The sequence below is a fragment of the Prionailurus bengalensis genome, chromosome E1 (genome assembly GCF_016509475.1).
Source record: "Prionailurus bengalensis isolate Pbe53 chromosome E1, Fcat_Pben_1.1_paternal_pri, whole genome shotgun sequence".
Taxonomy (NCBI): Eukaryota; Metazoa; Chordata; class Mammalia; order Carnivora; family Felidae; genus Prionailurus; species Prionailurus bengalensis.
In genome coordinates, this window is record NC_057347.1 from 36,307,617 (window position 1) to 36,321,914 (window position 14,298).

Genomic DNA, 14,298 nt, shown 5'->3' on the forward strand with positions numbered 1-14,298 from the left:
GTAGGACCTGGGTAGATAATGGAGCCAAACTTGTGGAGCTTCTCCATAATCATGTCCCAGTCAGCCTGGCTTTGGGGGCTCCCCCGGGGGCAGGCACCGAGAGGGACAGTCAGGGCATCACTGGAAGTTCCCACATTGCATCCAGCTGCCATAGCTGTCTACCTTCTGGTTTCATCTCTCCGTCCCGCTCCCACCATGGCAGCTCAGAGCTTACTGGAACCAGAGAACCCCCAGTTATTCTGAGGTCAGTTCATTCTGGTGTGAGCAAAACTGCTTCTTTCTCTTGGCCTCTGCCGTCCAGCCACTTGAGCACACGGCTGGCGAAAACTGAATGATCTCTGAGGATCCTCCCCACCCCGAACACCAACTGACCAGTTCGAGTAACTACAGAATTTGGGACTTCCGATCCTTCAAGGGGAGAAGAGAGAAAGGGGAGCCCCCCCACACCCCCAATCAGAGATGGCCCTGATTAATGATTCCTTGGGAGAAAGCTTTTCTACCCTCTTAAGCTCCTAGATCCTTAGCCCCTGGTGTTAGTTTTTATACAGTAGCCTCCAAGATCAGAATCTGCTCCCAAGCCCTCCCCCCAGCCATATAAGCAACTTGAAGGGAGAGCAAAGTTCTTCAGGTCTCTGGGGAAAGATTTCTGGCCTCCAGGGCCAACAGCGGATACCAGTCTCCTCTAATTGTGGACCAAGCCATAGACTCTGTGGAGACCAAATGAAAAAAAAAAGTTGTTTTTTTGGCAGGAGATTTTCCAATTTAAAATGAAGGGCATCTCATCCACCCTCTCAGAGCGCCTAGAAAACCCCTGAAGGAAGCTGGAGAGGGAGAGGTGCTAGTTTAAGCTGGTGATCCAGAGCTCAGAGCGCGGCTCCAATCCCAGATCTCATGTTAATGGAGGGGTTCCCTGTGTATGGCCCAGTACTGGCTCTGGACCTTGAGGGTCGGTGTAGACGGGCGGCAGACAATCGGCCAGATTCCTCCCGATTTATAACATGCTGGTGTCTGGGGTAAATGGCTGGCCCAGAACCTTGGCGGCCTGTCCAAGATGGACTTTCCTGCAGGTCAGAGTACTTAGGTAGTAACCAGGAATCATCTGACTGTCATCTCAGGCTAGGGCTGAGATTCAGAGAAGCAGATGGTGTGTGTGTGTGTGTGTGTGTGTGTGTGTGTGAAATGCCTACTTTTCTCCTCCCCCAACTTTGTTTCTTGGAACAAATAACTTAGTGGAAAGCAAAGGGAAAATCTTTTGCTATAGAGGTGGGGGAGAGAAAAAGAAGGTGGAGCCACAAGACGGTCAAGTTCTGGACCATTGGAGGGGGTCTCAGGCCTGTCAGCAAGGGAAGTGGGGGAAATCAGGGCAAGAAGTTAAATCTCTCAAACGGTACTCTCCCCTAAGCCTCAAACCGACAGCTCCACTTTAGGCCAAGGAGGTGGGTTTGGATTTGAAGGGGCCTTGGTGCTGACTTTCCACTTGACTGCCTGTCCACCAGCAGCCCTGAGAGTAGCCAGCCATTTATCATCTAGAACCACATGCACCTGATAGAAAAAAAAAACAAGGTGGAGATGGGGTGGGGAGGTCGTAAGCGACTGAAATTATTTTCTTGAATTTGCAGGTAAGTTTTTTGTTGTTTTTTTTTTTTTTAAATATGTTCCTCATTCCTGAGTCCCATCCAGGATCGCAGGGGCGGGAACAAAGGAAGCCGAGTCTCTGGGGACCCGGGAAGCCGCTGCAAACCCCAAAGACGTTGGTTGTGCCTCTCCGTTTGAGGATGTCACTCTTGTTACTCTACTCCCAGTGGGTGCATCATTGAGGAGGTTAGAGGGCTCCGCAGGGCATTATAGGATGAGGGGTGGAGGAGGTGATCTCCCACACCAATTTGGTCCTATTTAATGGGCTACTGTGGAGTTTATGCCCTGGGGCTGACTGCCCCAACTGAGTCAGCCCGAGATGGTCTCAGGGCAGGGCTCCCTCAAGGACCTAACTGTGCCCCGCCCTAGATCCTCTCAGAATAATCAGTGGCCAGCCCAGTGGCCTATTTGTGGCTCTCTCCAGGGTTTCCCTCCCCACTAACGCCTTCGACCTCCAGGAATGTTCCCTTTTCCTGTTCGTGCTTCTGCCCAAAGTGAACGCTGAAGCGGGCCTAGAGATTTGTCCAGCCCTCCCCTCCTTACACAGGCAGAGGAGAAAACAGAGGCTCGGAGAGGGGAAATGATTCTGCCCACCCAAACCTTGCTCTGCAGTGCCGCCCTCCAGGCCCCAAATTCCTAGTGCTTTGGGCCAGATCCACACTGGGCTCTTCTGGGTTGGGTGCTGGGGTGGGTGCCGGAGGTCGTTCTCCCCAGCAAAGCCCAGGGTGGGAAGAGGCTGGGGACTCTGGGGGGCCGGCAGGGCCTCCAACTGGACACACAGCACACAAGGCAGGCAGGGAACAGTGTGCTTCTGGCCCACAGTTGCAGGACCAAAGGACTGGAGGCTCTTGGTCTCTTTTCAGCGACCCTCAGTTTTGCCCCCAGCCCCCCCCCCTCGCTCCTCACTCTCTCCCTCCCTCCCCCTGCTCCAGACCCCCACTCACGGTTCTTGGGCTTGGCTAAGCGCTTCTCTGGTTTCCAGGCGCCATCAGGGCGGGCGTGCCGCTCCTCTTAGCAGACCGTCTTTTGATCACTCCTCAGATCCAGTGTTCCGTGCCCGAGGCCGTGATCGGCTCATTTTGTAGCTCTCTCCTACAGTCTCCGCTTCGAAAGCACTTGAGTTTGTCCTGAGAGGGTCCTAATCCCCGGGGATGTCTCCAGGCTTCTCTGGGTGGGGAGAGACAGTGGAGGTGGCCGCGGCCTCCTTCTTAAGAGCCGTGCCTCCAATCTCTGATTCTTGTAGCTCCTGGACCAGGCCGTCAATTTGCCCGAAAGACTTTCCTCTAAGGTCGGGAGAGGCCCAGCCTGACTTCAGTTCCGAGAGAAGGGCCTGGGCCCTCTGTCATCCCCAACCGCCGGCAGGCCCCCCCCCCCCCCCCGAAGCCGGTGACCCACTCCAGGCCGCCCTGCAGACCGACCTTGCCAAGGGCCGGCTCCGGCCGCCTGCGGAGAGGCCCCTTCCAGACTCCGGAGAAGAACAATGGAAAATTGAGAGGATCCGAAAAGGAGAAACTGAGTGTGTGCGTTGGGGGCAGGGGGCAGAGGCAAGTAAATCTGAGAGAAGAGAGAAAGAAATCGGGAAAAAAAAAAAATAAAGACATAAAGGAGAAGGAAAGACAGAACAGGAGGAAGGAAGGAAAAGAGAGAAAACGAAAGAAAGAAAAAAGAGGGGAGGAAAAAGCCAACAAAGGAAAAATAGGGTAAGGGGCAGCTAGGGAGAAAGGGACCGAAGGCTACCTAAAGGTACACGGGGATGGGGAGGGGGGCGACGGGAAGCAATACAGACAGAAAGAAAGAATGCGGGAAAGAACGCACGAAAAGAAAGAGAATTAAAATCGAAGGAAAGAAAGGCAGTCAGGACAATACAGACGTAAAAAAAGAAAGATGCCAAGAGACTGAAGACAGACGAAAAGAAAATACAGATGGAAAGAAAAGAAAGGATGTTAGAAAAGACAGAGAGAAAAGAGCACACACCCCATTAGGCCCTCTTCATAAAGGAAGCGGCTCCAAGCAGTGTCGCGGCAGCGGAGCCCTGACCTTTGCAGAAAAAGAACTGTGGCCACCACAGATAAATTCGCCTTACTCTTCGCGGCCGACCCGAGGCCTTCGGTCGCCGTGATCATATACCTTGTTCCAGGTGGGAGAACGAAGACAGCGGCGCTCACTTTGCTTTACAAAACATAATACATAATTTAACCACTGCCCCAAGTGGGCCGAGGGGGCGCCGCTCGCCCCCTCCCCCTCGCCGGCGACCCGAGCCCGGGCGGGGGGGGCGGGAGCTGACAAGGAGGTTCCAAGTCCCCGTGGCCGGAACCCCTGGGGGCGCGGCGGCCGCGCTCAAAGGCCCGGCTGTAAAGGTCAAAGGCGGTCCGTGGGGCCGCGCTGAATGGGCTCCCGGAGGTAAACAGACTCTTAACTTTCAACTTGGCCTTGACCTTCCCGGAGGTGTCTGGGCGGTATGTAAAGGAGCAGCTGAGGCTTTCAGCGCGTTTGGCTGGGTCCGTAAAGGGACCTGGGGTGGGGGGGGGGGTGGGGGGGACGGCTCGGGGGTCCTGGAGGGTCTGCTTGGAGGCTCCCAGCAGGACACAAAGGAGTCTGTGGGGCGGGGCGGGGTGGGGGGTGCCCGGGGGGAAGGGCTGGCTTGGCCTGGGCCGGCTGGGAGGTCAGGAGGCCCCCTGAGACCTCAACCGAACTCACGTCGGGCTGGAGGGAGGATTTGGAGGCTCTGAGCCTCAGTTTCTCTTTGTGGAAATCTCAGGCGTACACAGCGCTGGGAGAGGCAAGTGAGGAGAGGCCGGTTGTCTTTAGGGCAACTGTCCTTTTCTCTTCAAATAAGAAAAGGTGGCTGTAGTTCCTTAGACACAGATACACATACAGAACTTGTAGGTGTTCGGTTTATAAAATGCTCTCAAGTGCATTCCATTTAAATTCCATTTAATCTCCACACCATTTCTGTGAAGTAGGAATTATTGTCCCCGTAAGGAGACAGATAATTTTTACGGATGAGGGAGTTCGTCGCACCTTATCTGAATTCACTAAAGGTCGATGACAGGTCACAGAGAGACGGACATGCATACACATGTACAAGAAGTGGGAACATATGTCATATGCTAATAAATATGACATCCAGAAGGATTCCCTGGGATCTAGTCGATACTAACTAAATTGCAGAGTGTAACGAAAACAAAAACAAAGATCCTAGAGTATTTGTATTGAAATGTATCTGTTTACACGGGAGTCTCTAGCACAGCTGGAGAGCTTCTCCCGGCAAGGTTCGAGTGAATCATCTCTGCGTTCCAGAATAATGCTGAGCTCAGTGCATTTCCGTGGACACGAACCAGAGCACTACATATCCCCAAATCACATATATCTGTGTGATTCATCCATGTTGTGAATAGCAGTAGTTTTTTTTTTAATTTTTTTTCAACGTTTATTTATTTTTGGGACAGAGAGAGACAGAGCATGAGCAGGGGAGGGGCAGAGAGAGAGGGAGACACAGAATCGGAAACAGGCTCCAGGCTCTGAGCCATCAGCCCAGAGCCTGACGCAGGGCTCGAACTCACGGACCACGAGATCGTGACCTGGCTGAAGTCGGATGCTCAACCGACTGTGCCACCCAGGCGCCCCGCAGTAGGGTTTTTTTTATTGCTGTGTAGTACTCCCTTCTTTAATTATAGCACGATGTATTTACCCATTGTACTGCCGATGGACATTTGGGTTGTTTTTGTCTTTGAACTACAAGGAATTAAGCTGCTTTGGACATTCCGGTACCTGCCTTTTGATGGGCATAAACATTCGTTTCTGTTGGGAATATGTCCAGGAATGGAATTGCTGGGTCATAAGGTATGACTAGAATTACGTACTTTGGGGGGCGCCTGAGAGGCTCAGTCGGTTGAGCATCCAACTGGTTCAGGTCATGATCTCGCAGTTGGTGAGCTCAAGCCCCGCGTCGGGTTCTGTGCTGACAGCTCGGAGCCTGCTTCGGATTCTGTCTCCCTCTCTCTCTGCCCCTCCCCTGATCGCACTCTCTCTGTCTCTCAAAAATGAATAAACATTAAAAAATTAAAAAAAAAGAATTATGTGTTTCTAAGTTTAGGGATCTTATACCTGTACTGTCACCTACAGTAAAAACCAGTGACAAGAGGTGCCTGGCTGGCTCAGTCGGTGGAGTGCGTGACTCTTGATCTCGAGTTGTGAGTTCAAGCCCCAGGCTGGGTGTAGAACATACTTGAAAAAAAAATTGAAAAAAACTGTAGTCTTTAGGTAAAAATCCTGGCAGTTCTGTCTTTCATTATTACACAAGCAACAGGCTAGGAGAAGAAACTGGAAAGCATCCAAAGAGATATCTCCTCCCTTTTCTCTCATGTTGTTTTCAAATAAAATAACACCTAGTGAGGATTTTGTGCTTGGCGTCTTCTGTTATTAGCAATGTCCGTGGAGGGCGAGCTATGATCTCCACTGCAGCCCCACAGCTTGGGGGAAATTCCAGTTTGTATGGGTGCTTTCCTGAGAGATGGCTCAAGTTCAGGTTCAGGTTGGTACGGTTGGGCATGGCTGAGCCCACCAAGAGTCAGGGTGGATTGTTTCGTATAATCGCCGTGACCCTGGTGTGGAATGGAAAAGTTCTTGCCTCCTCCAGAAAAACTGCGGGTTCTAGAAGAAGTGGACCCAGAAGGATTTGATTTGGGAGGGGTAGCAAAGGAAACAGAAAAACCTTTGAGGAACTGTGAAACAAATTGGTTGGAGTCTTCTGAATTACACTGTACAATAGGGCCCAACGGAGGGACCTCCAGCAATCCTTGTGGTGTTTCGGGCTCTCTCTCTCCCATCCTGCTTTCCAAGGAAAATGTAAATCCTGGAGGAAGCCAATAGGGGGTCCTGGGCTTTCTGGACACTCAGCTTGGGTAGGAATGTGCCAGGGCCACCGTGCGTTACCTGGGCCTCTTGGGAATTAAGAGGAGAACCGCAGGGCGGAGAGGCTGGACATCTTTGCACAGGGCAGGCTCCTTCTTCCTTGGGGCCCAGCACCCCTGCAACTCGTGTGCTTAGCCAGTTAGGCCTGGTTTCCTGGAACTTCCTTAGATCCCAGCAAAGGGGGACAAGAGATCCTCTTTTCTGGCTGGTACTTCGGGGTTTTATAAGACCCTTTCCCACTCCTGCAACCCAATTCTCTCTTTCCCTCTTGGTGCTGTCGTCCCTCGGCCTCTGCCTCTCTCTGAATATACAAGGCATCTTTGTGCTCTCTCCATACTTCTTTCCCCACCATGAAACGGAAATCCGGACCCCCTTTCGCAGGCTACAGCTAGAAACTCCATTTCCCTTTCAGATCTGAACGTGGCACATCCCGGGCTCCAGATCTCCCGTCTTCTCCCCAGCTCCTGTCCCCCTCCCTCTCTTGCCCCACCCCACTCCGGAGCCGGCGGGGCGGTAGCTGGGATCCCGGGGGGTGTGTGGGGGGCGGGGAGGGCTTCCCAGGCACTTCCCTGGGCAGCCTATTACACGCATCCGGAATAGGAGGGGCACCTGGAGTGAACTGGGATGCTTGCCCCCCGGGGCCTAAAGCAAGGGGCTCCCAGAAATGCCCTCTAATCCCCATTTCCCAGCCTCTTCTGGTTCAGGCACCTTCCCAGGTTCCCCTTTCAGGCACAGAGCGGCCTCCTCCGGGCCCCACCCCCGACTCCCCTTCCCCACCCCACCCCACCATGAGACGCACACTTTATAGGGAGAGCTTTTTATTCTCTCGTTAAACCTGCCAAAGCACCGGAGACAGAGAGCCAGGGAGGGAGAGGAGGCTGCGGAGGTGGGGGGCCGGCTCGTTGTCTTCTCTCCCTCCCCCTCCCGCTTCTCCCCTCCCCCCCGGACGCGGAGCTGGGTAACTCCAAACTGGAAAACAGAGAAAGGACACTTCCTCTCGGTTCTTTTCTGGTTTCCAAATGCAATAAAAGCGAGGGAGAGGGAGAGAGGGAGAGAGGGACTTGGGGAGGGAGGGAGGGAGGGAGGCGCGCGGAGGGAGAGAAGGAGGGGGAGGAGGAGAGAGGGAGGGAGGGAGAGGGAGAGAGACACACTGGGAGAGAAGCAAGGGTAAAGTATTTTCGCAATTTCTGCCACGAAGATTTTACTAGCTTCTCTCCCCAAGGCCACAGCCAATCAGCGCGCGTGCCCTGGCACCTGCGTCTCCTGCGTCAAGACGGCCGGGACGAGCGAATGCAGGCGCCGGGCGAGCTGGGAGCGATTTAAAACGCCTTGGATTCCCGGGGCCTGGGTGGGGAGAGCGAGCTGGGTGCCCCCCGTATCCCCCACCCCCGGCACCCCATGAGCGGACCCGCGGCCCCATGGAGCCCGGCAATTATGCCACCTTGGACGGGGCCAAGGACATGGATGGCTTGCCCGGGGCGGGAGGGAGTCGGAATCTAGTCGCCCACTCCCCACTGACTAGCCACCCAGCAGCAGCGCCTACGCTGATGCCCGCAGTCAGCTATGCCCCCCTGGACCTGCCGGGCTCTGCGGAACCGCCAAAGCAGTGCCACCCTTGCCCCGGGGTGCCCCAGGGGGCGGCCCCGGCTCCGGTGCCTTACGGCTACTTTGGAGGCGGGTACTACTCCTGCCGAGTGTCCCGGAGCTCGCTGAAAACCCTGTGCCCAGGCGGCCACCCTAGCTGCCTACCCCGCCGAGACTGCCGCGGCCGGGGAGGAGTACCCCAGCCGCCCCACCGAGTTTGCCTTCTATCCGGGGTACTCGGGACCCTACCAGCCTATGGCCAGTTACCTGGATGTGTCGGTGGTGCAGACTCTGGGGGCCCCCGGGGAGCCCCGCCACGACTCCCTGCTGCCTGTGGACAGTTACCAGTCCTGGGCCCTCGCCGGGGGCTGGAACAGCCAGATGTGTTGCCAAGGAGAACAGAACCCGCCAGGGCCCTTCTGGAAGGCAGCATTTGCAGGTAACTTGCCCCACTACTTTGGGTCCCGTTGGTGCTGAGTGTGGGTTGTAGGCCCGGCGGGCACTTGCATGGGAGGAGGTGAAGGGAAACTTGGGGCTGGTGAGGAGGAGCTTGTGGTCCTGTTGGCTATTAGGACCCTGAAGGAGGGTTTTAGGTGGTTGAAGAGCCTGGTGGAACCCCAGAGGGTCAGTGTGCGTGGGGGGGTGGGGGGGGGTGGGGGTGGCTGAGCTGGGTGTTTTCTAAAGCCTTCGGGCCACCAAGCCCCTTCACCTCCCTAGGAGGCTTTGGGACCAGCTTCTCAATATGTCAGAGTGTTTGGTTCCCTTATCACCTCTGAGGGGCTCAGGCTGTTCCTACCTCAAAGATCCCAGATTTACTTCTGCCAAAAGGCTAAATGACTCTCAATTTAGTGAGTATGGGGGTGGGGTGTGTCGGAACAGAGATAATGGATGTTCTGTAAAAAATACAAGCCTTTTCTCCTTTTCTCCTTTTCTCCTTCTCTCTCCAATGAATTTTCAGTTTCCACAGGAAAATTCAGATTTCCTGCAGTCATAACCTAGGGGTATGTGTGGGGTGTGTGTGTGTGTGTGTGTGTGTTGGGAGCGGGGACAGAAATGTGTTCCCTTCTGTACATAACTTGGCTGTAGACTCTAGGAGAGTGGCCAGGAGTGTGAAAATGCATGTGAGGGTGGATGTATGTATGTGACCCTGGGCAAAGGTCTGGCCGTGTGTGATGGGTGTGTTTCCAGACCTGCAAGCGTGAGGACAGTGTTAGGTAAGGGTGATCCGCAGGATCCTGGTCTTTCCAAGCCTCAGCGGTAATTAGAAACCAGCCGGAAGTCGAGGTGTCCCGCTGTGCTTTGGGGGAGTGGGAGCCCGCGTGTGTCTGAAGGGCGATCCGGGTGCTCCTGGAGAGTTACTTAGCTTGTAGGGCCTGGGTCTGCGCGTGGGCTTGGGGGCAGAGGTCTGAGCGTGGCTTTCTCTCCCTCCTTCCGTCGACGCGCAGATACAAGCGCGCAGCACCCTCCAGAAGGCTGCGCCTTCCGACGGGGCCGAAAGAAGCGCATCCCGTACACCAAGGGGCAGTTGCGCGAGTTGGAGCGCGAGTATTCCGCTAACAAGTTCATTACCAAGGACAAGAGGCGCAAGATCTCCGCGGCCACCAGCCTCTCAGAGCGCCAGATCACCATCTGGTTTCAGAACCGCCGGGTTAAGGAGAAGAAAGTCCTCGCCAAGGGCAAGACCAGCACCACTCCGTGAGGGAGATCCCTGCCTGGGGAGGTGGGGGGCGGGGTGGGGAGAAATGGGAGTGTCCTGGGGAGACCGGGAGACTGCCAGTGCCAGGCTGGAGCGCAGGACTCTAGTGAGGGGCTCCCACAGGTTACACTCGTCACAGGCCACACCTCTTGGGCTGTTCCTCAGGGATGGTCTGCTGTACCCCCATATGTTCTAGGGAGCCAGTGAGGCCCAGAGTTACAGTCCAACCCACCAGAGTAAGCCACCACCTACAGGACCTGTCGCGGTCATAATCATTCATCTTAGCGGTGACAGTGATTACTATCACCAGTATGAGTTCCCATGATAATTAGTCTCTATCTAGAGCTCTGAAGAGCACTTTAGAAACCGCTTGCATGGATTGAGCTGATTATGAATAAACTTGGAAGGAGACCCCTGGCAGGGAAGCTTCCTCTGGATCCCCTTCCATTTCCAAATCCCATCCCCCACCCCAGTGACTGCGGCAGAGAGGAGAAAAGGCACATTCATCCCTGCGACTACCTACCCCTACCGTTGCTCATTTAGCATTTTTCTCAGAGGACACACGGGCAAGAAAGACAACACGGGTGGGCACCACTCCCTCCCTTCCCCGCCCACCCCCTAGGTTGTACCGAGGGGTCTCAGAAGTCCCATCCTCAACGCTTAGATTTTGTCCTTGAGTGAAAATGAAGCCAGCGTGCTGCCCTCCCGAGTCCGTCCTCCTTCCTGGAGAAAAATTGAGTTCGAGAAAGCGCCCGGATAATTCCCCACCTCTCATTTCCTCCCCCAAACTTCCCAAGTCTTCCCTTAGCGTTCCCGGTGGTTCTGTCCAGGTTACGATCCATTGGGCGTTTGGAAGCCACATGAAATAGGTATTTGCGGCCTTGTAGATGTGCCCCACCCAGGCACAGAAGGTTACAGAACTAGATAACCGCATCCCGTCCCACCCTACGGGGCAGACACGTCCCAAACCCGCTGGACTAGCCAGGCAGGAGAGAAAACCAGAAAATGGCCCTTCGCCACCCGCTTGCCCCCACCAAGAGAAGCGTGCGGGTCTCAGGCTTGGGAGACGGGGCAGGCCGTTTGTGGGTAAAAGAACAGTGGGTGCCAGAAACCCAAAGACCCAAGATCAGGCATGTTCAGCAACAGTGGCTGCAAATTTTTTTCCCCCTTTTCCCTTGGCGCTGGCTCAAGGACCCTGAATCCTGGGTGGGTGGAGGATGAGGTTGGTGCTCGTGTCAACTCCCTTTTCTCCATCCAAGTAGAGACTTGGCATGTAGAATTCCACGAGCCTGGGGCAGACTGGCTGCTCGAAGAGCTGCAGAGCCAAGGACTTCCCCGCTGTGCCTGCTCCCTCGCGTCGTACCTGGGCTCAGTGCCCTGCGGGATTCACCACCTGGGCCGTGCAGCAAAGCGGGCCGGTTTGCCCTGGGTCTTCCTGCAGCCTGGGCTGGGGCATCCTGGCGGGCACGCTCCTCGTGATCCAAGTGGAGAGGGTCTGCACCTCCCATGATCCCAGACGCCACCAGGAGCACCCTGTGGGGGCCACAGTCATTGTCCCAATGGCCTCTCCAAGCAGGCTCAGGCTCATGGTTCTCCAAGTGTAGCCAAGGGATTGGGGCGTTTACAGCCAGGCGTTCGGTGAAATCCCAGTTCTGGCTCCTCTCCTGGGAATGAGTTGGGAAGCGACTCAGATTCTTCGAAATCTGTGTACCAAAGAGGAGCCCAGGGTTGAGGGGAAAGGCCCCAAAGGTGGCCGGTCACCCTCCCCGCCTTGGGTCTCCTTAGACTGTGTCTGCTTGGGGGAGGTGTTCCTTTTGTGATTAAAAAAAAAAAAAAACAATGAAAAAACCCTCCCAAGCCCCGTGGTCCAGTTTAAGCTCTTTGGTAGGACGCGCCTAGTGGGCCTAGGGGGAGGCCTGAAGGAGTCAGAGGCCTCGAGACTCAGCAGCCCCCGGGCTCTAACTCTTCCACGCCGCTATAAGGGACTTAGAGTTTCGGGGGGCTCCTCTATTATTCGTTTGCGACAATTTCCGAACAAAAGATACGGGAGTTTAGAGATTTGTCTACCAAGGAGTTTGTGCACGATTAAAAAGGCAAGGACGCCCCCTGCCGGCAGAAGTTTGCTATTTCAGGGAAACCCGCTGGTCGGCTCGGCCTCAACCCCCCAGGCCGGGCCGCTGGCTTTCGGATGCCTGGGGGTCTCAGGCCTCCGGAGTAAGTGCAGTTTAGGGCTGCTTGTGAGGGCGCCGGGACCCGGAGTCGCCTGGAATGGGGCCAAGGTATCGTCAGTTGTATCGGTCCGGCCAGCGAGAGACCCAGGAGGAAGGCAAAGTGGGCAGCAGCATTGATCTTAAATATAGACAACATTGGGTAGCAAGGCCGCGGCGCCATCTGTCCTGGGTCTGGGTCTTCGTTCCACTGGAATATTATTTATCTTCCTCTGCGGACCGGTTCGCGGCGACACCCTCCCCCCACCCCCAACCGGAGTGATTTACGTAAGGAACCTGTGCAAAACAAAACAAAACATTTTAATTGCGTTTGGCTTTAAAGCCTCTCATGAAATCCCTTTGCAAACACCCTATTTTACTCCGAGGCAATTTTACCCCCTCCCACCCAGACCGAGCCTTTAAAAAAAAAACAAAACAAAAAAACCCCAAAAAACCCACCTCTCCCCAATTAGTGTTAACTGACGACAAAATCCATACACCTACGTTAACTTGTCTGCAGCGATTTGCTTTTAAATCGGGCCATGTTTAGATACCGGAGAGCGGGTTTTGCTAAAAAATTATTCAGGCTGAAGCATGTGAACGCCACGTTCCCAAATCGGTAAATTCAGACAACATTTGCACGAACAAAATACATGTAGGAGCGCACAAATACACTCCCGAAAACACACCGGGTGTGTTTCCGCCAACGAGGCGGAATTCTCGGAGCGGCCCTCCACGCCCTGTCCGTACTCCCCCAAACACCCGGGCTGAGAGTCTCAGCAGCAAGCGTCCGAACGGGATCGTAGGGTCGCGTCTACGCTGGCTCCAGGACCGCAATCACTTCTAACGCCAAAGCAGTTGTATTTTATTAGGCTTCCAGAGGCCGAATTAGGGGGTCGTGGTGGAGAGGTGCGTAGACGCAACCTCCGGAAGCTCTTTTCGAATCTAAATTCCCGAGGCCGCCCAGAGGAGGGCCAGGCCGGGGCTCCAGCCCTGGGGTCCTTCACTCACGCTGGGAAACGCTTCCGACCGCTCCGGAGCCCGCGAGGCTGCGGCGGGCGGAGAATCCTCACAGCGGCCCCCCCCCCCCGGCCCCCCACCCCAGCCACCCCTGCTCTGAGCCGCTCCGGAGCCGGAAACTGCCCTTTGCGGCAGGAGAAAGGCTCTGATCGAGCCCCCCCAGTTCTCCCAGCGGCCCGGCTCCCCTCCTCCAACGCGAAGAAGACTGCCAACCCCCCCCCCCCCCCCCCCCGCTTCCTCCCCGTCATTAAAGTTTTATCCGAGGTCCTAAGTGCTGCACTTTAATTAGGTTTCCTTCGGGAGAAACGCTCGGTGTCCCGGGCCGCGTCCGGTCTAGTAGAAACCCCGGAGCTACAATCATGGATTGGATACTCAAACCTGCACTAAAGAGCGGCTCCGCTGTTGTTGAAGAAATTTACATCATAGTCTCACCCACCTGAACAGTTCCTCTCCAGGAAGGGGGCGGGGGGAGAAAGCACCAGAGTGGCCCTCGGCCTTTCACCCGAGTCGGACACCCCTCCGCTCCCCCACCGCCACCCCCAGGCGTTGATCTGGGCCTGGAGAGAGATTTTAAAAACATCCAGTGGGGAACTGATGCGGGCCTTTCCTCTTTTTTCCGCTACAAGTTAGCTCTGCGTGGAAAGGGGGTGGGGTGGGATGGTCGAGCAGACAGAGAAGGAAAGAATCCCGCCACTGACTCCCCTCCCCTAAATTGCCCCCAAGGTGAAACAGGGGACGCGGGCAGCTTGCGTTCAGTCGCCCCTAGAATGATTAAGAGGGAAATTGAGTCTGTGGCACCCGGAGGGGAGGGGAGGGGTGAGAAGGGTCAGGGGCTGCCGTTGAACTTGAAGTTTCAGGTTGGTGGTCTCCACTGCCTCCGCCCCACTCTCCTAAACGCTTTGAGGGAAGAGGGAGGAAGGTGGGGGGAAGGGCGGGGGGGGGCACCTTCGGCCTTGGGAGGCAGAAAGTTAAACCGGTGGGGGGCGGGGAGGAAGGCCGGAGAGACCCAGAGACCTGCTGGGGACACCGAGGTTGGGAGGTTGGCGGGCAGTGGAGGAGGCCTCGGTCTGCACTGGGAAGGAGATACCCCAGCCTTCGCCCGCAGTGGGGAGCCCTCTCCCTGAGCCCCGCCCCAGACTCTGCCTGGAGGGGGGCACCCGTCCTTCCTTCTCTAGCCCAGAGTGCGCAAACTGAGTCCTGCGCCACTCGGGAGGCTGAGCCTTCAGGTCAGCGACTGCCGAA

The 14,298-nt window shown here is 55.6% G+C and overlaps 1 protein-coding gene across 1 annotated transcript; it reads left to right on the forward strand.

Annotated features, from left to right (window-relative positions):
• Positions 1-7,848: 7,848 nt before the first annotated feature.
• Positions 7,849-9,832, forward strand: HOXB13 (homeobox B13). Its single transcript, XM_043582685.1, is given in 3 exon segments — positions 7,849-8,261; positions 8,263-8,572; positions 9,579-9,832. Coding segments are annotated over 3 exon segments (858 nt in total). The 5' UTR covers positions 7,849-7,967.
• Positions 9,833-14,298: the final 4,466 nt, after the last annotated feature.